The sequence below is a fragment of the Urocitellus parryii genome, chromosome 3 (assembly GCF_045843805.1).
Source record: "Urocitellus parryii isolate mUroPar1 chromosome 3, mUroPar1.hap1, whole genome shotgun sequence".
Lineage (NCBI taxonomy): Eukaryota > Metazoa > Chordata > Mammalia > Rodentia > Sciuridae > Urocitellus > Urocitellus parryii.
Genome location: NC_135533.1, coordinates 212,055,309 through 212,076,867, shown reverse-complemented (window position 1 = coordinate 212,076,867; position 21,559 = coordinate 212,055,309). Strand labels below are relative to the sequence as shown.

At 40.5% G+C, this 21,559-nt stretch overlaps 1 protein-coding gene across 3 annotated transcripts; it reads right to left on the bottom strand.

The window, feature by feature from the left end:
- Positions 1-5,590: 5,590 nt before the first annotated feature.
- On the bottom strand, positions 5,591-20,121 carry LOC144253696 (uncharacterized). Of its 3 annotated transcripts, none has more exons than XM_077796401.1 (6): positions 19,723-20,121; positions 17,668-17,720; positions 16,149-16,275; positions 11,055-11,165; positions 10,062-10,245; positions 5,591-8,991 (listed from the first exon to the last, which is right to left on the bottom strand). In XM_077796401.1, the coding sequence occupies exons 2-6, from the start codon at positions 17,713-17,715 to the stop codon at positions 7,551-7,553; spliced, it is 1,911 nt and encodes a 636-aa protein (XP_077652527.1). In that variant the 5' UTR covers positions 17,716-17,720; positions 19,723-20,121; the 3' UTR covers positions 5,591-7,550. The 3 variants fall into 3 exon arrangements, with proteins under 3 accessions (XP_077652527.1, XP_077652526.1, XP_077652528.1); XM_077796400.1 differs by having other exon boundaries at positions 20,003-20,121; XM_077796402.1 differs by lacking the exon at positions 11,055-11,165 and having other exon boundaries at positions 20,003-20,121.
- Positions 20,122-21,559: the final 1,438 nt, after the last annotated feature.

The window sequence follows — 21,559 nt, the reverse complement described above, 5'->3', positions numbered from 1 at the left end:
AGGCTGAAGCAGGAAGATCACAAATTTCAGGCCAGCCTGACCACGGAGAACTCAGTCTCAAACTTTAAAAATAAGTAAAAAAAAAAAAAAAAAAAAAATGCTGGGGACCTAGCTCAGGGGTAGAACATCCCTGAGCATGGGTGAGGCCCTTGGCTCAGTCTCCAGCACCACAAAACAAACAAGGACATTTAATCACTGGTTAGTAAATTTCACAGCATTAATAGAAAAAAGACTGTCTGGTTCATCCCCTTGGTCATGACACAGTGACAAATCTATTTCAACATACGAGCCTGGGCGACTACAATGTAGCCTGCTAGAAAGGAAGGGACCCCGCGGAGACCCTCTCCAGGCTCCTGTCAGGAACCCCAACGCCAGCCCGTTTTCAGCTCTCAGCAGAGAGGCCGCAGGTGGAGACCGGAAAGGCCTCAGGGCTCTCCAGCTCCCGCCTACGGGAAACGCCAGCCACCGGTGGAGCCCCGAGTCCTCGAGGCGGTCACCAGGGACCTAGGGGCGGAAGGAGCCCACCTGGGTCTAGGGCCACCCGGCTGAGGGAAGCCAGGGCTACCAGCAGGGGATGCGCGCCAGGACAGCTGCGAAACCCACTGAGGGAACCCCTTATAAAGGAGAAGCGCCCCTGAGGAACCACCTGACCAAGAGACCCAAGGAACACGTGTAGAGGCGTACTTCCGCTTCCGGTTTCTGCATGCGGAAGGCGGGTCACAGTAACCAAGGGGCGGGGCCTCAGGGGCTGGGATTTCCAGTGGTACAACCCAGCAGGATTGAGGCCTGCTTGGGTGCTGTCGGGAAATGATGGGTTTTGCTGGGCCTGAGGGTAAAGAAAGAATAATCAGGTCGTTTGGAAAAGCAGAGTATGATGGTGACTATCATCTGGCTGTGATACCAAGTTGAAGAGCTATGCGCGCTCTCAGCTACCTTCACAAGAACTTAGGAAACCAATGCACCCTGGTAGGCTGAGGCCAGAAGGTCAAAAACAGTCTGGGCAACTTAGTAACACCCTGTCTTAAAATAAAAACTTCCAACCTGGCGCACACCTGTAATCCCAGCAGCTCAGGAGGCTTAGGCAGGAGGATCACCAGTTCAAAGGCAGCCTCAGCAAGGGCAAGGCCCTAAGCAACTCAGTGAGACCCTGTCTCTAAGTAAAATTCAAAAATAGGCCTGGGGATGTGGCTCATTGGTCGAGTGCCCCTGAGTTAAGTCCTCAGTACATAAATAAATAAATAATTTCCAAAAAGGGCTGGGGATTTAGCTCAGTAGTGGAGCATTTGCCTAGCCTGGGGTCCTTCCCAAGTAGGAAGGCAGGGGGTGTTAAGGAAACCAGTTGAGAGACCATTGTGCCTGCTGTTAGTAGAACAAAAAGAAAAGATGTTTGAAGAAGATACAAAAAAAGAGTTGCCATCCTCCTCCATCTCTAAGCAGCTCAGCATGGAGAGACACTTTCCACCTAGGCAAGGGAGAAAGAAAGAAGTCTAGGCCTTAGATTTCAAACCCTTTACCAGGCCTGGGTGAAACCAGCTGCCATGCTGGCAGGTGGCACAGCCTGTAAACCCTTCCCAGCAATTCGGAAGGCTGAGGCAGGAGGCTTGAGAGTTCAAAGCATCCTCAGCAACTCAGCCAAGACTCTGTCTCTAAATTAAAAATAAAATAAAATAAAATAAAATAAAATAAAATAAAATAAAAACGGATGCGGACTGGGGTTGTAGCTCAGTGGTAGATCAATTGCCTTGCATGCGTGAGGCACTGGGCTTGAATCTCAGCACCACATAAAAATAAATAAAGATATTGTGTCCATCTACAACTAAAAAAAATAAAAGAATTTTTAAAAAGGCTGGAGATTGGGGCTGGGGATGTGGCTCAAGCGGTAGGGCGCTCGCCTGGCATGCATGCGGCCCGGGTTCGATCCTCAGCACCACATATCAACAAAGATGTTGTGTCCACCGAGAACTAAAAATAAATATTAAAAATTCTCTCTCAAAAAAAAAAAAAAAAAAAGGCTGGAGATTGGCTCAGTGGTTAAGAGTTTAATCCCCAGTACGTTTAAAAAAAAAAAAAAAAAACCCACCACCTATGGCCATGCACAGTCCCACAACCTCCAATACTAGCTGAGTGAGCTTGCTGTATTTGCAGGACACAGAACTTCTCCATCACCCTTCCCCCAAAAGTGGGCAGCTGAGGGAGGAGCAACCTACCTCCACAGAAGAGCAGGTCATGAAAGCTAGTTCGGGTCTTTGTCTTGGAGCTCAGTGCCAGGCCTGCAACTGTGAGACTGAGCAGATTAGAGACCAAGGCCCCTGTGTAGGCCCGAGCTCACAGATGGCGCATCTAGACATGAACCAGCATCAGGCAGATACCTGCATGACACCTGGGAGACTACATCATTCAGCCTCCCCAAAATTGTATCTGTCCTCTGGATGTGAGACTCAGATGTGACCCAGCTTAGTGTCAGTCTTGGGGTCCATTTCTACCACCAGTCACCCAGTCTCAGGCAGCACAGCTATTGTGAGGCCAGTACCCACAGATGAGGCTCTAGAACTTCTTCAGCACCAGACACCTAGGGGATGAACTACCACCAGCTTCAGTTTTGGAAGTGTGAGAACTGGGCATGATCCAGTTAAATACCAGCCTGAGTGGACAAGGGGCTGCCTTTGTTATTGGAGACAGGATCTCTGGCTTGGAAATAGGAATGAGACCAAGTCCAATATTGTGGGCACACAGAGGCAAGCCTATAATTAGGGCTTCACCAAAGGTGGACAGCACTGATTAAGGAACTAGGCGGTTTCACCAAGGCAAGATGTGGAAACTTTTATTGGTTTTCTGGGGTGAGGCAAAGTCTAATAATTTCCAATAACCAGGGGAATGCTTCCAAAAGATGTTTTTTTCTTGCAAGAAACTAGAATACTGCACCAACAGGAGGTTAAAGAAGAATAAAATAAAGAAAAAGGAAAAAAAAGAGAGAGAGAGGCAAGCCAGGCACAGGGGCACACACCTGTAATTCCAGCAACTTTGGAGCCTGAAAAAGAATTGTAAGTTCAAGGCCAGCCTGAGCAACTTAGCAAGACCCGTCTCAAAATAAAAAGGGCTGGATATGTGTCTCAGTGGTAGAGTTCCCCTGGGTTCAATCCCCAGTACCAAAAACAAGAAAAAAAATCATATATATATATTTTTTTTGATAAATCATAAAAAAACACCAATATAAATACAGACATGATTTTTTAAAGTAGCATGTTGAATCTAGCAAAATGAAAAGGCTAATAGACCAATATGTGCAAACTTAATTTATTCCAGTAATACATGTTGTTTTACCATCTAAAAATCAAAGAATGTATAGTTCATTTTGTTAACAGAATTAAGGATTTTTTAAAGACCCTGATACATGCAGAAAAGGCACAGGATAAAATCCAATATCAATTTGTGATTTTTAAAAACATTTGACAATCCAGGAACAAAACAGAATTCCCTTAATTTGATAAACGTTATCTATGAAAATTTACAAGTAGCATTATATTTAATGGTGACATGGAAAATACTCTTTCATAAAGGAACAAGGAAACTATATTCATTTTCATGACCTCTATTCATTAAATAAGACAAGAAAAATAAATAAAAGGTTTAGAAACCAGGTGATAATTACTTGAGTGAGTTAAATTTATCTCACTAGCTATAAAGCTGATGTAAGAAAAAGGTATGAACTAACCCAAAAAATAAAAATAAAAAAGGTATATACTAATCCAAAAATTAAAAATAAAAAAATTTACAATGCAAAACACACCATGTATCTAGAAATGAATTAAACAAAGGCATTCAAGACCTCTACAATTAAACTACAAAGCAACTTCAGAAAAGTTAAAGACAACCTAGGTAAATGGATTGTTGCATTATGTTCATCAGTTGAAAGATGCAATTCTGTAAAGATGTCAATTTTCCTTAGGTTATTCTATAAAATGGACCCAGAATATTTTTATAGAAATTAATAAATTCTAAAATTAGAATTTATTATTAGATTTCCAAAAATACTACAAAGCAATACAAATTAAGATAGTATGGTGCTGCTGCAAGGAAAGACAAACAAACCAAAAGACATAGATAGCCTACCTAAGCAGAGGGAAAACATGATCTAGTGGATAAATCTATACACATATACCTGCATCCTACCTCACACCCTATCAAACAAAAAAATACTTGAAATGCATCACCGACCTGAATACAAGAAGTCAAACAATGAAGGGTCCAAAAGAAAACATAAAATATATTCAGTATCTTGTCTAGGCAAATACTTCATAAAGAACACTTAGATCTCTACTTATTTTTATGTTCTGTAAAGACTGAGAGCAATTTTTAGCAATGTAAAAGACATATGGCATCTGACATTCTAAATGGATTTCTAGGAACTAACAAACACTGGATAAGTTCCCAGACTTTGTATTTCCCAATGTCAGCATAAGGTGCAAGCTTACAATATTGCCCCTATTTTGAGCCACCACCTGCTCACAGCTGCCTCTCTCTCCTCTCCATGTGCATATTAACTGCCAGGGCTCTATGATTTAGGGGTGCAAATTCTAACCTCACTTTCTCAATGAGAAACTGGGAGCTGGTCCTAATCAAATCAGAATATTAACATTCCCCTGGCCATGGTGGACAAAATAAGCCATTAATCAGATTCCATTTTGATAATTATATTGGAATTGTTCAAAAAAGATGTCACTCTTCTCCCTGAAGCATTATCTTGGGAAGAAAGCAGCACAGAACTTCTGAAGCCTACTGTGAAGAAAACATCCCAGCTGGAAGAAAAGACAATGCAAAAGGATGCACAGCCAAGACACGCAGACAAATTCACATCTTTTAGCCTCAGGATCCAGATTGAAGCTTAGTTATAGCCAAGGGCTTTTTAGCAGCAAGGAAACACTTCAAAAAGAAAAAGGAAATAAAAATGGGTAAAATGCTTCAAAAGGTAGCCTAATAAAGATATCCAAATAACCAATAAGCACACCAAAAAGTACTCAAAATCATGACATACCAGGAAAATGCATATTTCAACAACAACAACAAAAAAAAAAAAAAACATCACCACACACTCTGCTGAAGAGCTAAAGTTAGAAAGTGTGGGCCCAGGATGCAGAATAGCCAACACTCACATGCACTGTTGGGGACTTACTGGTGGAACCAACATTTTTGAAAATCTAAAGTATCTACCAAAACTACACTTGAAGTCTACCCTATCATTCAGTAATTGCATTCCCCACATATAGCATATACCAAGAGAAATAAGAGCAACCAAGTGACAAACCAGACATTATGTTGAGTAAAAGAAGCCAAACATGTCACAGTACATGTTGTAGTTTTAACATTTATTTGAAAAGTGGGAAAAAGCACACCAAATCAAGCGTAATAAGAGTCAGAATCCAATTTCCTCTGTGGAGTGATTATTGATAAAGGAGATGAATGAACTTCCTGGAATCCTGGAAATCTGTCCACCAGGATGTATACATCTATGGGAAATTACATCAAGCTGAACACAGCTTGCACATTAGTGTATGTATACCTTGATAAACAGTAAAAAGTGATTAAGGGAAATGCTATAGTTATGCTTTTAAGAGATAAAATATAATTTTTAAAAATATTTTTAGTTGTTAATAGACCTTCATTTTATCCATTTATTTATATGCCATGCTGAGAATCGAACACAGTGCCTCATACATGCTAGGCAAATGCTCTACCACTGAGCCACAACACCACCCCTTAAAATACAATGTTTTAAAAAAGGGGAGGAGGTAGCAAAATGTACCTGAAACAGCTCATAGCATTCCTCTTCTCACATAAAGGCAGTAAAATCTTCCCTGTCTGAAGGTATCAAATATAAATCCTTCTCTACCAAAATAGGATGACACCTATCCGAGGTTTGCCTCAGTTACAGTCAGGATAACTTCATTAGCCACAGCTCTACTCACTTTTGGGACCATGGTAGGCTTGTATAGACATCAATCCCATAAGCAGAGTGAAGGATGGGACTGGACTGTGAGCATGATGACAATCCTTCCGCAAACTGGTCAACTCTAACAGGACAGTGAAAGTGCCAGAGGAAGTGAAATGAGAAGCAAAAATGCCAAAATGGCAACACCAGAGCTTGCCAGAGAAATCTAAGTTGTGTTTGGCCAGGATAGAGGAGTTGATGGAGATGTTTGTGGAGGTGCAGCCCCTGAGGAGACTGAGGTCAAGCACTTAACCTTCAGTTTTGAGCAAGTATGGATCAGGGCATTCAATACTCAGAAAAAATGAGCTGAAAACTGGGGCCCACAAGGTCCCTACTCATTTGTTTACCTATATCGTAGTCCTAATGAGCAGGCAATTGTAGCTCCTTCCCTAAAGCCTTTCAAACTTCTTGCAAAGTTATTTTGGAAAACTATCACCTAGGATTAGAAGTGAATAAGGGAAATGTAGTCCCAAGCCATATCCAAATTAATATAACACATTTTATTAACTTAAAACATTAGATCAAAATTCCAGCCATGAGGGCTGGGGTTGTGGCTCAGTAGTCGAGTGCTTACCTAGTGTGTATGAGACACTGGGTTCGATTCTCAGCACCACATATAAATAAATAAAATAAAGATCCATCAACAACTTAAAAATTTTAAATTAAAAAAGATTAGAGTCATGAACAAACATAAAGAATAAAACACAAAACAGCAATCAGATGAGACTATACTCTTTCAAGGCTTTTGTACTAATTAATTTCTACTAAAACTTTTTATTGCACATGAAAAGCTTTTGATAGTAAACACTGATATTCTCAAAAGAAGTTGGTACTCCTAGTATAAAGGGAAGGGGGGGAATTATTGGGTAGGCAACTTTCAGTATCCAGACAAAGGCAAAGACGAAGACGAAGACGACGAAGAAGAAGATGAAGAAGAGGATGCCCATGCTGTGAGTTCAAACTGAAACAAACAAACAAAAAAAAAAACACCATTTTCCTACCTGAAAAAAAAAATGCACTTGAGCCAGACTCAATGATATTTGCCTGCACTCCCACACTTAGGAGGCTAAGGCAAAAGTCCAGGAGTTATAGGCCTCGACAACATACCCAGACCCTGTCTCAGAGGAGAAGCATATACACACGTACACACACAATCTCCCAAGAGTCCAAAAGACTTTGTAATGGAAATAACATTTACATCTCAGCTAAAGAAACTCACCTCATACTCAAAAGTATGTCATAAAAGCTGAAAAGGGAAACATATAACCTTAAATCTTCCTATTAGAAAACATTAGAAATCAATGACCCTCTAGAAGTCCACTTTAATGAGGTACTCATCTTCTTTTCTAGCTCAAATTGTGAATTTTCTTATACAAGTTATGTTCAAAATCAAAAGGGTTTACAAACACAGGGTTTCTCTCAGTTGTCCTCAACTCTTCAAAAGAATGATAATCTACTTTCTCACATTTATACTGTCGCTACTGTATGAAACTTCACAAAATGAGACTTCACAAATTGCATTAGTTCAGAAAAAGCCTTGCAGAGATTCCCTTACTCCTTACATTTATATGTTGTCCCTTGTGTGAATTTTCACGTGTCTTCGAAAGTAGGCTGGACAAATAAAGGCTTTCCCACATTCCTTACATTCATATGGTTTCTCTCCAGTATGGCTTCTCACATGTCTCCGAAAGGATGAGGGACAACTGAAAGCTTTTCCACACTCCAGACATTCAAAGGGTTTTTCTCCAGTGTGCATTCTTGCATGTACAGTAAGGTATGAAGAATGTCGAAATGCCTTTCCACATTCCTTACATTCATAGGGTTTTTCCCCAGTGTGGGTTCTCATGTGGATACTAAGGGCTGAGAAATAAATAAAGGCTTTCCCACATTTTTTACATTCATAAGGTTTCTCTCCAGTGTGAGTTCTTCTATGTACTGTAAGATGGGAAGAACTAATGAAGGCTTTCCCACATTCCTTACACTCATAAGGCTTTTCTCCACTGTGAGTTCTTAGGTGTTCAGTGAGGGATGAGGAACGACTAAAGGCCTTCCCACACTCCTTACATTCATATTGAACCTTACCATTGTGATCTCTCATGTGTGCTTTAAAGGATGAGGGACAACTGAAGGCCTTCCCACATTCCTTACATTCATAGGGTTTCTCTCTACTTTGATTTTTCACATGTGTGTTCAGGGAAGTGGGAAGATAGAAGGCTTTTCCACATTCCAGACATTCATAAGGTTTCTCTCCAGTGTGTTTTCTCATGTGGATACTTAAGGAGGAGGGGCAATTGTAGGCTTTCCCACATTCCTTACATTTATAGGGTTTCTCTCCGGTGTGTGTCCTCACATGTACAGTGAGTTTTGAGGATTCACTGAAGGCCTTCCCACACTCTTTACATTCATAAGGCTTCTCTCCTGTGTGAATTCTTATATGTATTATAAGATGAGAGGAAGAGCTAAAGGCCTTCCCACATTCCTTACATTCATATGGCTTATCTCCACTATGAATTCTTTTGTGTTTGGAGAGTGATGAGGAACAACTAAAGGCCTTCCCACATTCCTTACATTGATAGGGCTTATCTCCACTGTGAATTCTTTTGTGTTCTGTGAGGTATGAAGAGCTACTGAAGGTTTTCCCACATTCCTTACATTCATGGTTTGCCTTTTCACTATGAATTTTCATATGTGCTCTGAACATGGAGGAACAACTAAAAGCCTTTAAACATTCCTTACATTCATATGGTTTTTCATCAGTAGGAGTTTTCATATGCTTCTTAAAACAAGCAAGAAAATGGAAGGCTTTCCCACATTCCTTACACTGATAGGGTTTGTTTCCAGCATGAGATCTGGTATGATTCTTAAGTGATGAATGAAACAGGAAGGACTTTCCACACTCACAGCATTCAAAGGATTTGACTTCAGTAGTTCTCTGGAGCATAAGATTTGAAATTTGTCCACATTGATTTTCTTCATTGTATTCACAGATATTCTCTACCACATGACTTTTAAAAATAAAAGACAGATTATTAGTAATAAAATTTACCATTTTCAGTGAATATGTATGCTTTCTGCCCCATCAACTTATAAGCTAAAGGTTCTCAAGAAGGCTCTTCCACAGCCAACATTGTCACTGAGCTTTTGACTTGTATGATTTTTCTGATAAATCTGTCAAACCAATCTATGTGTCAAACCTTCAATATCTCAGTATCATTTGTAGGAAAAACTATCTAGACAAAATTCTTTGTGAAAGTACAATTTTTTTTATTTTGAATTTGAATCCTTTAATTTCTTTTTTTTTTTTATTTTTTTTTTAAATATTTATTTATTTTTAGTTCTTGGCGGACACAACATCTTTGTTTGTTTGTGGTGCTGAGGATCGAACCCCGGCCGCACGCATGCCAGGCGAGCGCGCTACCGCTTGAGCCACATCCCCAGCCCCTTTTTATTTCTTTTTTAATTTTATTTTTATTTACATGTATTCCATTAGTTACACATGATAGCAGAATGCATTTTGATACATCATACATAAATGGAATATAATTTCTCATTCTTCTGGTTATACAGAATGTAGAGTTACACTGGTCATGTAATCATATATGCACATGGGATAATAATGTCCAATTCATTCTACTATTATTCCCACACCCCCTCCCTTCCCCTCACTCCCCTCTTTCTAATCCAAAGTACCTCTATTCTTCCCAATCCCCCCCCCCCATTGTGAATTAGCATCCAACTATTAAAGAAAACACTTGGCCTTTGGTTCTTTGCACCAGCTTCATCCATTTACTGGCAAATGTCATGATTTCATTCTTATGAAAGCATAATTTTTGACCTAGGTTTATGTTGAAAATATGTTTCTTTTTAAGAAATATTTTTTAGTTATAGATGGATGCAATATCTTTATTTCGTTTATTCATTTTTATGTGATGCTGAGGATCAAACCCAGTGCCTCACATGTGGGAGGCAAGCACTCTGCCTGCCACTGAGCCACAACCCCAGCCCCAAAATATGTTTCTTAAATCTCAAAATTGTTTCCTGATGCACTACCTTCTCTTATATGAAGGGCACTCACCTTAAACCTTTCTCATGGATTTTGTTCCAATCATCCACACCATGGGAGTCCTGGTTTTCATATAAAATAGAGGAGCAGGAACCATTTCTTTTGAATCTCTCTATTTTATGTTCATTGGATATTTTTTCTCCATTGTTGTCTTGAAGAGCAACTAATTCCTTAGTATTAAGTAGAGACTCAAACCCTGAAACAAAAAAATAAAAAAATAAATAAAGTTACCTATGAGCAAAGGACTTTGAGCAGTGCAGCTGTTTCAGGACTTCATTATTAATAGGCACAAGGGTCAAAAGTAAAACACTTCACTAAAAAATATTTCCATGAAACCATAGTATGGTAACATTACCATAGTATGGTAACACATGCTTGTAATCTCAGCTCCTTGGGAGGCTGAGATAGGAGGTTCACAAGTTCAAGGAAAGCCTCAACAACTCAGACCCAGTCTCAAAATTAAAAAGGGTATAGGATATAGCTCAGTGGTAAAGCACTCCTGGGTTCCCCAGTGCTGAAAAATTAAAAATAGTTCTGTGAAGAATGACAGTGATGGTAACATGACCAGTAGAAATTATGGGGCAAGAGACATGAAAAAATTATGCTCCATATGAATCAAAATGCATACTGCTATCATGTAACAAATTAGAACAAATAAATGAATAATTTTTTTAAAAAGAAAGGTTATGTTAAATTTTTTCTGTTAACTGGACATTTCATATTAGTATAGAAAATATATTAAAAATTTTCATTAATAATTTTAAAAAAAATGTTAGGGAAGGAAAACAGAAAGGATAAAATACACATACCAAATACAAACTTTAAAAAAGCAAATATGGAGATCTTTGCCAAGAACAAGGAAAGTATGAGAGGACAGATAAACAGTCAAAATAGTCCTCTGAGGCATCTGTGGATAATGAGCCTCCTCAGACAAAACAAACTTCTGCTTTATTTCTATTTTATTTTTTTTCTCCTCCCAGGCCAGTTTCTCCCAGGGATTCTTGCCTTCCTGGTGCTGCTCCATACAGATGCCCTGGATACATTCTGTCTTCACTGTCTGCAGTTCCTCCTCTTGTTCCCACTTGGAGATCAGATTGGGAGTGAGTAGTGGGTACCCTGCACAAGAGGAAAGGAATATCATGAGGGAAAGCAATGAAGAATCACAAATATCTTTCCATAAGATTGGGTCAAACTTTGGTCTTCTGATACTCTAAAGACAGAGAAGGATGAGTTTAACTGAAAAAAACAAATGTCAAATCCATTGAAGGAAAAAAAAGGCAAAGGAGGGAGGGAGAGGAAGGAAGAAAGAAAAGAAAAATAGAGAAGATAAAAGAAAAAGCTGAGATGTAGATATGGGGGAAAAAGCAGCCTCTAATGTGAAGAACTGATCTAATCAGATATGGTGACACAAGCCTATAATCCCAGGGTGGGATTGGGAGGCTGGAGGATCATGAAGTCAAGGCCAACCTCAGCAACTTAGCAAGATCCTGTTTCAAAGCAAAGAAAAACAAAATTTTAAAGGATTGGGGATGTAGCTCTTGGTAAAGTGCCCCTAGGTGTTCAATTCCTAGCACAAAAAAAGACAAAGGAAAAAACACTGATCTGGGCTGGGATTGTAGTTCAGTGGTAGAGCACTTGCCTAGCATGTGCAAGGTGCTGAGATTGATCCTCAGCACCACATAAAAATAAATAAATAAAATAAAGGTATAAAAAATTATTTTTTAAAAAAAGAAAGATTGACCTACATTCACAGTGGAACCTCAATATTATTATAAGCTTATCTGACACAGCCATAATATATTTTCTTAATATTTTTTTAGTTAAGTTGGACACAATACCTTTATTTTATCAGGTTGAACAGAGTTTCACCAAAAGTCATGTCCAAATATATCAATGCAACAGAATAGAAAGCACAGACACAGATATACATAAGTAAAGTTGGCCCTCTATATCTGTGAATTCAAGCAATCATGGATAGAAAATACAATAGGAAAAAATTACATCTTTATTAAACATGTATTTTCTGTGCTTATGTCCAAATCAATACAGTACAAAAGTAATTATGAATAAGATAGGATAGATAGTAAAACAGGCAGACAGTTAAGAAAATGCACTCCCGCACAGCAAAAAAAAAAAAAAAAAAAAAAACAGAGAGAGAGAGAGAGAGAGAGAGAAAGATTTTAAATGAAGAGGCTATTTCACAAAACTAACTTATAGAAAACATTCCAAACATTACAGCCAAAGTCTTTGTCCTGGGTGGCAGGAAAAAGGAGATAGAGCCGACCTGAGTGAAGACTACAGACTCAAGGCCTAACTAATCAGAATGTCACAGACCAAACCAAGAACCTTGGCACTTTACCAGTACTTGTTTAGCATAGGTGTTGAACAATAGCATTGGCACTTTTTTGAGACATGATTAGCATAGATACTGACCAACACCCTTAGTATCTTTCCAAGACCTGATTAGCACAGATATTGATGAATGCCTCATACAGTAGCTACTTAAGTCCCTAGACTAGTACACTTAAGTGGAATCCTACTCTCAGGTTCCCCTCTCAGCCCCTGAGAGCTCTGCTTCTTTTCTTTTCAGTTATATAAATACACCTTCACTCTCAAATTCTGTTGTCTGTGGATTTGTCTTCAAATCTGTGAATAAGAACCTGGAAAAACAAAATGGCAGCCAGCTGCTGAGGTCTGCCATTGAGAGCTACAACACACTGCTCAGTAATACTGAAGAAGAGTCAGGTTCTGCCAGCTCTGACCCATGGAGCTGACCAGACAGGCATTTCCCTGCTGTGATGAGTTGCAATACTAAAATGGGCTCTCTTAGCCACAGAGGCATGTAACTTATTCGGAACTACAGGCCAGCAGAGTGAAGAATCTGGTTTCATTTCAAACTTCAGTTTCAATTACATAGCACTTACATTTTGTCAGGCACTAAACATAATCAAGAGATGATGTAAAGTATATGAGAGCTTAGGCTGTATACCAGGGAATTTTAATTAAGAGATCTTGACCATCCACAGATGTAGGTCTCTGGGAAGATACTAGTATCAAATCCCTACAGACCAAGCAAGAACTATGTAGTCAACTGACCTTTGACAAAGAATTGACAGCAACACAATAGAGAAAAGATAGCCTTTTCCACAAATGCTGTTAGAACACTGGACATACCCACATAAAATAATGAATCTATGCCCTTCACAAACATTAATTTAAAATGGATCATAGATCTAACTATAAAACGTAAAACTAGAAAAATTGTACAAGATAGAAGGAGAAAATCTAGATGACTTTGGATTTGGCTATGACTTTTTTGATACTATATCAAAGGTATGATCGATGAGAAAAAGACTGATACAATACACCCCATTAAAATTAAAATTCCTGCTCTGTGAAAGATAATATCTAGAGAAAGAAAAGATAAACTATGCCTAAAAGAAGACATTTGCAAGAAATTTGTCTGGTAAGAGACTGTTTCATGGAGATTTATCTGATAAGAAACTGTTTTCCTGTTCTTTACACAAAGAATGCTTTTTAAAAATATATATATATATTTATTTCTTAGTTGCACACAATACCTTTTTTTGTTTATTTATTTTTAATGTGGTTCTGGGGATCGAATCAGGGCCTTGCACGTGTGAAGTGAGCGCTCTACAACTGAGCAACAACCCCAGCCCAGAATGCTTTTTTTTACATATTTTTATTAGTGTATTATCACATACATAATATTGCAATTCATTTTGACACAACCATACATGCATGGAATTAATGTGCTCCATTTCAATTCCCAGTACTTCTCCTTTCCTTTCCCTCCTTCCTCCCCCTATCACCTTCTCTCCTCTACTGGTCTTCCTTCTATTTACCTATTGTTTTAATTCCTGCTTTATAGATACACACAATAGTGAAAGTCACTGTGGTATATTCCTATATGTGCCCTTTGCAGTCCCCTCTTTCCCTCTTCCTCCTTCCTTCGCATCTACCCCCTACTTATCCTACCCTTTTGATTTTCATGGGCTCCCTCTGCCTGTTTCCCTCTTATTTTCCTAAAGCTTCCATACACAAGAGAAAACATTAGACCCTTGGCTTTCTGAATGTGGCTTATTTCATTTAACATGATATTTTCCATTTCCATCTATTTACCAGCAAATGCCATAATTTCATTCTTCTTTATGGCAGAATAAAAACCCATGTGTCAAATGCTGCTGCCTCTGATTCTACTGCTGCCACCCTGAGGTCGCCTGGAGTTCTTATTTCTGGGCTGCTGCAGAAGCCACTGCTGTGCCCGGAGGTCTCTTTTCTGGGCACTGCCTGCTTACCCCTGACTCAATTCTGATGCTACCTCCATGGTTGCTGCCACTGAACTGGAAGTCTTCTGTTACTCAACCGCCACCTGCACCACTACCACCATTGCTGCTGCCTCTGATTTCCCTGCTGCTAGACTGAGATCACCTGGAGGTGTTCTTTCTCGGTGCTGCTGCCACAGAAGAAACTGTGAATGCAACTGAAGCCCACATTGCTGCTGACCCCTGGAGATCACCTGGTGACGCCGCCCCAGAGCTGCAGTGGTAACTGCCAATGCAGCCACCACTACTTCTGCTACCACGGCCTAGAGGACTGCTGCAGGGGAGATTCCAGGTTTAGATGCATGTGGCTGCACCCATTTTGGGATACCAGCCAGGGCCTGGGACCTGGCTGCCAGCAGGTTTACCACCACAAGGCCCTCTGTCTGGGGACTCCAATCAGGACCTGCAGGTCCAGTGTTGGTGTACCTGTGGGTGTGGATGACCCTGGGGTCTTCCTGCTGAGAGTGCTAGTGGCCTGGGTATTGCTGCTGCATCTCTTGCTATTGCTCGTTTGCATGAGTGTATTCCTTGTGGTCTCTCTGCAAGTAGAAGCAGCATTGAGATCTTGGGACTACAAATGGCAGAGCCTGAGGTATTTGAAACCCAGGTTTGTAGGCTAGAGTCTAGGTTTGCAAGGGCTGATCTGGGTTTGGTGATCCCGAGAGACGTCAGAGTCAGAGCTGACAACCTGTTGAACACAGACAGAGACAATTCAACTTTCCAGCAAGATTTATTTTATTTTTTGATTCACTAATCTCTCTACCATATTTGGAACAGGTGCCTTTTATGCTATTTTCTTTCCAACTTCTCTCCAATCAACAGCCAATCTCTGTCAGCTCCTCCTCCACTCTTCCTGTGAATTTTTACTTCTAGCTTCTCTCTTCCTCCCTCACAAATATTGCATACTACACTACTCTGTTCTCTCATCCACCCTTTGAAATTGTAAACCATTTTAACAAAATTTCTGTTTATACTATAGTAGTTATTAAATTCATCATTTTGGTTTAATGCGAGAAAGCAGTAGTTGCCTTAGTGGGAGCTATTAGGTTTAAGGCTACATATTATATGTTGAGTAATATTGATATTGGTCTCACCATTAAAGTGAGGCTCTGGAAACCTTCAAAAACCTAGACACTATAAGTCTACAGGGTAGATTTTATGCTGCCTTAGATCCATAAAAATTTCTATACTTTTTACCCACCACTTTGTGGTACTTGTTCATAGAGGGCCTGAGAAACCAATATAATCTACCCCAATTTAATCAATTTAATCTCTAAATCATCCAAAAAGCACAAATTCTCTAAAAGGTACTTTCTAATGCCGTCTTACTAAGATGCCACTCACTCCCCATGGGTATGTTCTCCCATGACTGCAAAATAAACCCCGCTTGTTTAACTGACAGGTGTGCTCCTGGTGGTCTCTGGGTAAAGGGCATTCACAGCAGTAGAATCTTTAAAGGTCTCAAATCACAAACTCACCCTGTGCCCCAGAGAAGCCCCTCAATGCCCACACATTCAACACTTAATAAGCCTCAAGGCTTTCAACCACAAAAAGAAAAAGAAAAAAACAAGTTTAATATGCCCGTGTTCATTTTCATGAAGAAGCCTCCAGATCGTAAGCACCCTGTGGTCAGTGACCACGTTTGTCTTATTTACCAAGTACTCCCACTCCTCAGCACAGATCCTGGAACAAGGTCAACTAGCAGATAAAATTGTTTTCTAAACCACTACATGGACAACATTGCCAATCTTACCTAGTGAGGCCAGGTTCTGGAAGGTTTCCAGCATCACATCTCTGTAGAGGCTCCTCTGAGCAAGATCCAGCAAAGCCCACTCCTGCTGGGTAAAGTCCACAGCCACATCCTCAAAGGTCACCGAGTCCTAAAAGATGCCACAAATTCTGTTCAGAAAGGTACAATTCCTCCATTGTGTGCGAGATGATGGGTGAGGCTGACAGCACTGGGGACCTGAGAATCAATTCAGGGGAGTTTCAGAAGATTCTGTGGTCTCCCCAAGTCTATGGCAGAACTCCGTCAGCAGATCTCTTTCCCTTTCTACTCACACATACTTAGTGACTGAATAAATCCTGTCTAAAGCCAAAATACTTCTAAAATACTACATTAGTCTCTTTGCAGTTGATAGTAATGAAATAAGAAAAAAAAAATCAAAGTTATTTTCCTTCAAACCTGCAAAGAACGCTGGATATTAGGTAGGTGGGTAATTTTCCACACACATCAAGCAATTCTCCAACAGACAGGAGCTAGGTTTCCTAATATTCAATAACATTGTTACACTATCTACATGGACAGCTTCATCCCACAGGTTGAGGGCTCAGTCCCACAAAACTTCCCCATTCTACAAACAACATAACAACTAGTACATTGTCATTTATACTTCTGACCAAATGGCTACATCTCAGGGTCCCCACTGTACCCTCCTTGAGTTGGCTAATATGCTGGGATGGCTTACAGAATCTAAGCAAACACTTCCTTGGGCTTATAGTTTGTTATAAATACAGAGAACTATACATTAAAGAAATATATATGGCATAGCAGGGTAGGAAAAGCTGCAGAACTTCCATGCCTACTGGGGTGCCTTGTACCAGGAACCTCTACATATTCAGCTATACAGAAGCTCCCTAAATTCATTCTTTTTGGGTTCTCACAGAGGCTTTACTAGAAAGCATGACTGATTTAAATTAGCAATTTAAATAATCAATTTAACCTTCAGTACCTCTCAACTTCAAGGTTAGTGGATAGGGCTGAGGAGTCAAGCATACCTTAGTTCTTCTGGACCAGCAGTCATCCTGAGGCTATCTGTCCTGGTCACCAGTCATCATACAAAGCTACTCTTATCACTCCAGACATTTGAAGGGTTTTAGGAACTCTATACCAGGATATGGGACCAAGACCACATATTGTACAATATCATATTATTCCTTACTCAGAAATTCTTCCTTATTCAAGGATAACTTCACCTGCTACTTCATTCCTATTAAGGCACTGAGCACAACATCAAACTCAGGTTTAAGTCTTGATGAGGTTTTAATGAATGAAAACACAGAGAGTGAATGGGAATTTTTCCTTTCTTCCCCTCTCACAATCCTGAGAGGCCCAAGAGCCTGCACATCTTTCAAGTCAGGCCCACAGCTGGCTCTGTTTTATACTATTGTGGCCAAAAAAAGAAGCAGATTGCTAACCTGTGCTCTAAAATAGCAGCAGGATATCAAATGAAATAGAAATATTCTTTTAGAGCATTATACCTTTTACTTACCTGCATCATACTTTTCTGTAACCCAACACTTATTCTTTCTTCCTCCATGTCACCTTCATAAAGTAAAGTAAGACAATGAGAAGTTATAGGTAAGACAGAAGCTGACATGGGAATCCAACCCTCCAGAGAATTCCCCTACTCATGAGCCTGGATATTGTAGCACATCCATTACCAGTGACAACTCAAAATATATACCATGACTCCTAAGTAAATACAAAAAGAACTTGTGTGGCACTGGAACAATCCTTTCTTCCCTAGAGATAAGAGGTTAATAGTAACATTTTATTAGTAAATTAACTCAAGTCTTAAGAACATCTGGCTGTCCATTTCCCCATGATAACAAAAGCATTAAATGTATCAAGTGGTGCCTTCAACCCTAAAGATATATATTCCCTGACTCATATCTAAGAAAGCACTAATTTACTTAAACACTAGGCTTCTTGGGGCTCCTTGACCAACATTTTTACTTGTTTACCATTTTACAGGATAATAGGCATTACTACAAAGCCCTGAACACTGCTGTCATCCCAACCCCACCCAATGGGCTCCACAAAACCCAATTTCTGAGAAAGAGAATCAACCTATTTGTTATGGTTTGAATCTGGGATGTCTTTCAAAGCCTCCTGTGTTGAAGGCTTGGTCTCCAGTGCTGCAGTGTTCAGAGTTTGGGCTTGGGGGAAGTGATTAGATTATGAGGGGTCTGACTTCATCAGTGGATTAATCCATTTTATGGATTAAGAGTTTGAATGGACTGTTGGGAGGTAACAGGAACTACAAGAGGTAGAATCTAGAAGAGATGAGAAAGAGGAAAAGGAAGAAGTAGTGGAGGTGGTGGTGGCGGTGATGGGTGTGGATGGTAGTGGTAGAAGAGGGGAAGGAGGAAGAAGAAAATTTCATTGTACCCAGTCATTAAAAGAATCATATTTAAAACATGCACAAGGAAACAGAAGTTGCAAATTGTTTTACAGAAAATTTCACAAAATAAGTAGGAAATTCATAATTCCAGTGCAGAGAGGGAAGATAATTATCTACTTCCAACACCAGAAGGGTACAACTAAAAAATATGCCAGATCACATACAAAGTACAAATAATACTGGTAACAGTTGAAAAATGAACAATAAGTATAAATCACAATTTAAGTTCATTTCATCCTAGGAATGACGGATGCTTAAAAACTGAATCACTAAAAAAAGAATAAAACTGAATCACTGGGACTCAGTGGTACAGTGCCTTACTAGAGTTGAGTCCATGGATTCAATCCCAGCACCACAAGAATAAAATAAACAAAAACTGAATCACTGATTAATGAAATTCACAGTATTCATAGAAAGGTTATTTGATATATTCCCTTAAACACAAAGCAATGACTAATCTATTTCAGTGTACATTGCTTATAATAACTTAAGCCATTAGAAAGGAGTAGATTTTATAGGTTAAAAAATGCAAACATTCTATTTAATAATGAAATACTGATTAATTTTCTCTGAAATCAGGAACAAGGCAAGAATGAAAATTATATGGTAATCTCCATTCAGCTGGGACTCCTGGAAAGTGCAGTAATTAGAAACAAAAAAATGGAAAACACAAAGATTTAGGAGAAAAAAATTTCAAACTAGCACAATTTCTGTGCAAAATTTAAAGAATCTATAAATAAGTGACCAAGCTTTTTTTTTTTTTCCTTCTCCCTGCATTAGCAGTACTAGGGATTGAAGCCAGGGGCATTCTACCACTGAAGTACACCCCTGGTCCTTCTAATCTTTTGTGTAGAGATGGGGCCTGCCTAAATTGCTCAGGCTGCCCTTGAACTTGGGATCAAGTTCTACCTCAGCCCCAAGTAGCTGGGATTACAGGCGTACACCACCGCGCAGGGCTAAAATGTATCACTTTATTAAGGATGAAATGCACTTGCCCAGGAGGCGGGTTAACAGTATTTTAAAATCAGCTCCCTCTTGTGTATCTGAATGCAATGTGTCCAACAGGCCCCAGGTCCCCGGGGAACTCTCAGACCCGCGCTGGGCAGTGCGCGAGGCCCAGGGGCAGCGGGACGAGCTCACCCCACGCCGGGTGTGTGCAGACCAGCAGACCCGCACAGGCTCCGGACCCGGGCCCCGACGCAGGCGAGGCCTCTGCTCTCCGCAGGGAGAGGCCGCGGGGCTCCCCAGCTCAGGCCTGCAGGAGACGCGCCCGCCGCTGGCGCAGCCCGGAGTCCCCGCTGCGGTCACCGGGAGGAGCGCTGCGCCGGCGGAGCTGACGGGGCCCTGGGCCACCCAGCTGAAGGGGGCCCTGGGACGGCGGAGGAGCGGAAGCCAGCCTTCCGCCTCACGCGGCCCATACCTGGATGGCGAGGGGCCGGGACGGATAGGATGCGGACTGAGGCAAGAATATATCTCAGAGGCGGGCTGCAGCGTAAAGAGTCATGGCGACCACAGGCACACAGTGACAGGGCAGCTACCTCGCGCGTGCGCAGATGCGCTCTTCTGCCGCCCGCTACCCCCTTCCCCATTCTGAGAAACGTTCTGCGTACGGGGCGGGGCTTCGGGAGCTGGGCGTGGCGCGGAGCGGCCCGCTCAATCCATCCCAAATGTAATTTACTAATTTTCCCTGGGGTTGTAGGTAAAAGGAGAACCAGAACCGTGGACGAGGCTGGGGAGGGACCAGGCTAGCCGGCCGAGTGGACTCTGGTAAGACCAGATCAAGGGGCGTGACTTTTAATATTCCAGAGGTTGGGTCTAAGATGGGTCCTGGTTGCCAAGCGAGACCCCTGGAAATTCCTAGAGGCGGGGCTAAGGTTAGAGCCTGTCACACGGGTTCCCTGAGACCCAGGAGTAGGATGCTCATCAAATGCATTAATACCCTTGCTAGAGCTCTGTCCACAGGCCATCATACTTAAAACTCTGAGTCTACCAACCTGTGCGATAAACTCTTTTCCATTGATTCAGTCCTTTAGGTCTTTACTTTTCCCTTTCAATGTTTTATTGACTATTGCTCTGCTAGAGGAAAGCTATTGAAAAGTACTTAATTAGGTCCTTCTATCTAGAAACCTTGTAAGTTCGTTATTTTGGACTTAAATATAAATAATATTTCCTGTGCATTTTTGTTATTATAATATTCATAAGTCGTTTATTTTTCTTCTTGTTTGTGCAGGGCCTCCTAACTATAAGTCAGATAAGAAATAAGGTATTCATGTCTTGGTTAATAATAATCACCAAGGTTCCCATGTTAGCTGTAGTTTGTGGCTTTTATCAAGTCCTGTTTTGAATCTGCTTTGTGAAGACACTTTATCAGTAGTTTTGATAATGTATATGAAACTATTAAGTTCATAATAGTTTACTGCAACTTGATTTATGATGTCATGTCTGTAAGAAACAGATTCTCCTGTCCAAACCTAAAGAATAGATTAAGAAACAAAAGGTATAGCCAAAAAAAGCAAGGAATGTGATTTTCCTTTCCCCCGAGGCCAGGTTGGGCTGAAGGCAGATTGCTTTTTAGCAAAGAAAGCATGTGGAGAATCAGTACAGTGAACTCATTTTATAGAATTATTCTCTTAACCTTGTGTTCCCACCATCTTCATCTATTTGTCCCCTTACACCTTACATCTAAATCTGTCTGTCCCCTTGATATAGGACAGATGTGGCTGGACACCAGAAATCAGGTTTATTTTAGCTGCAGCAGTCCAGAGGAGGCTAATGCCTAAAAAGCTTTGGACCCTGAATCTGAAAATTCTTTTAGACTTATACTCAGTGGGGTGGTTATATGTCACTGGGTGGGTACATAACAGTTACTCTTTGTCCCACATTTTTAGGCTAGACAGAGGTTTCACAAATTTTGTCTGCAAACCTGGCATTTATAAGAAAGAGGAAGCTACAAACCACAGAAATTTTTGCTGATATC

Bases quoted from the DNA above. Each gene is read 5' to 3' on its own strand.
- LOC144253696 (XM_077796401.1), bottom strand. From the start codon at position 17,715: ATGGAGGAAGAAAGAATAAGTGTTGGGTTACAGAAAAGTATGATGCAG. The intron at 11,166-16,148 runs GTAAGATTGGCA...CCTCTTGTGCAG, and splicing joins CCAGAACCTGGCCTCACTAG to GGTACCCACTACTCACTCCC. The intron at 10,246-11,054 runs GCAAGAATCCCT...TTTTTGTTTCAG, and splicing joins TATGGAGCAGCACCAGGAAG to GGTTTGAGTCTCTACTTAAT.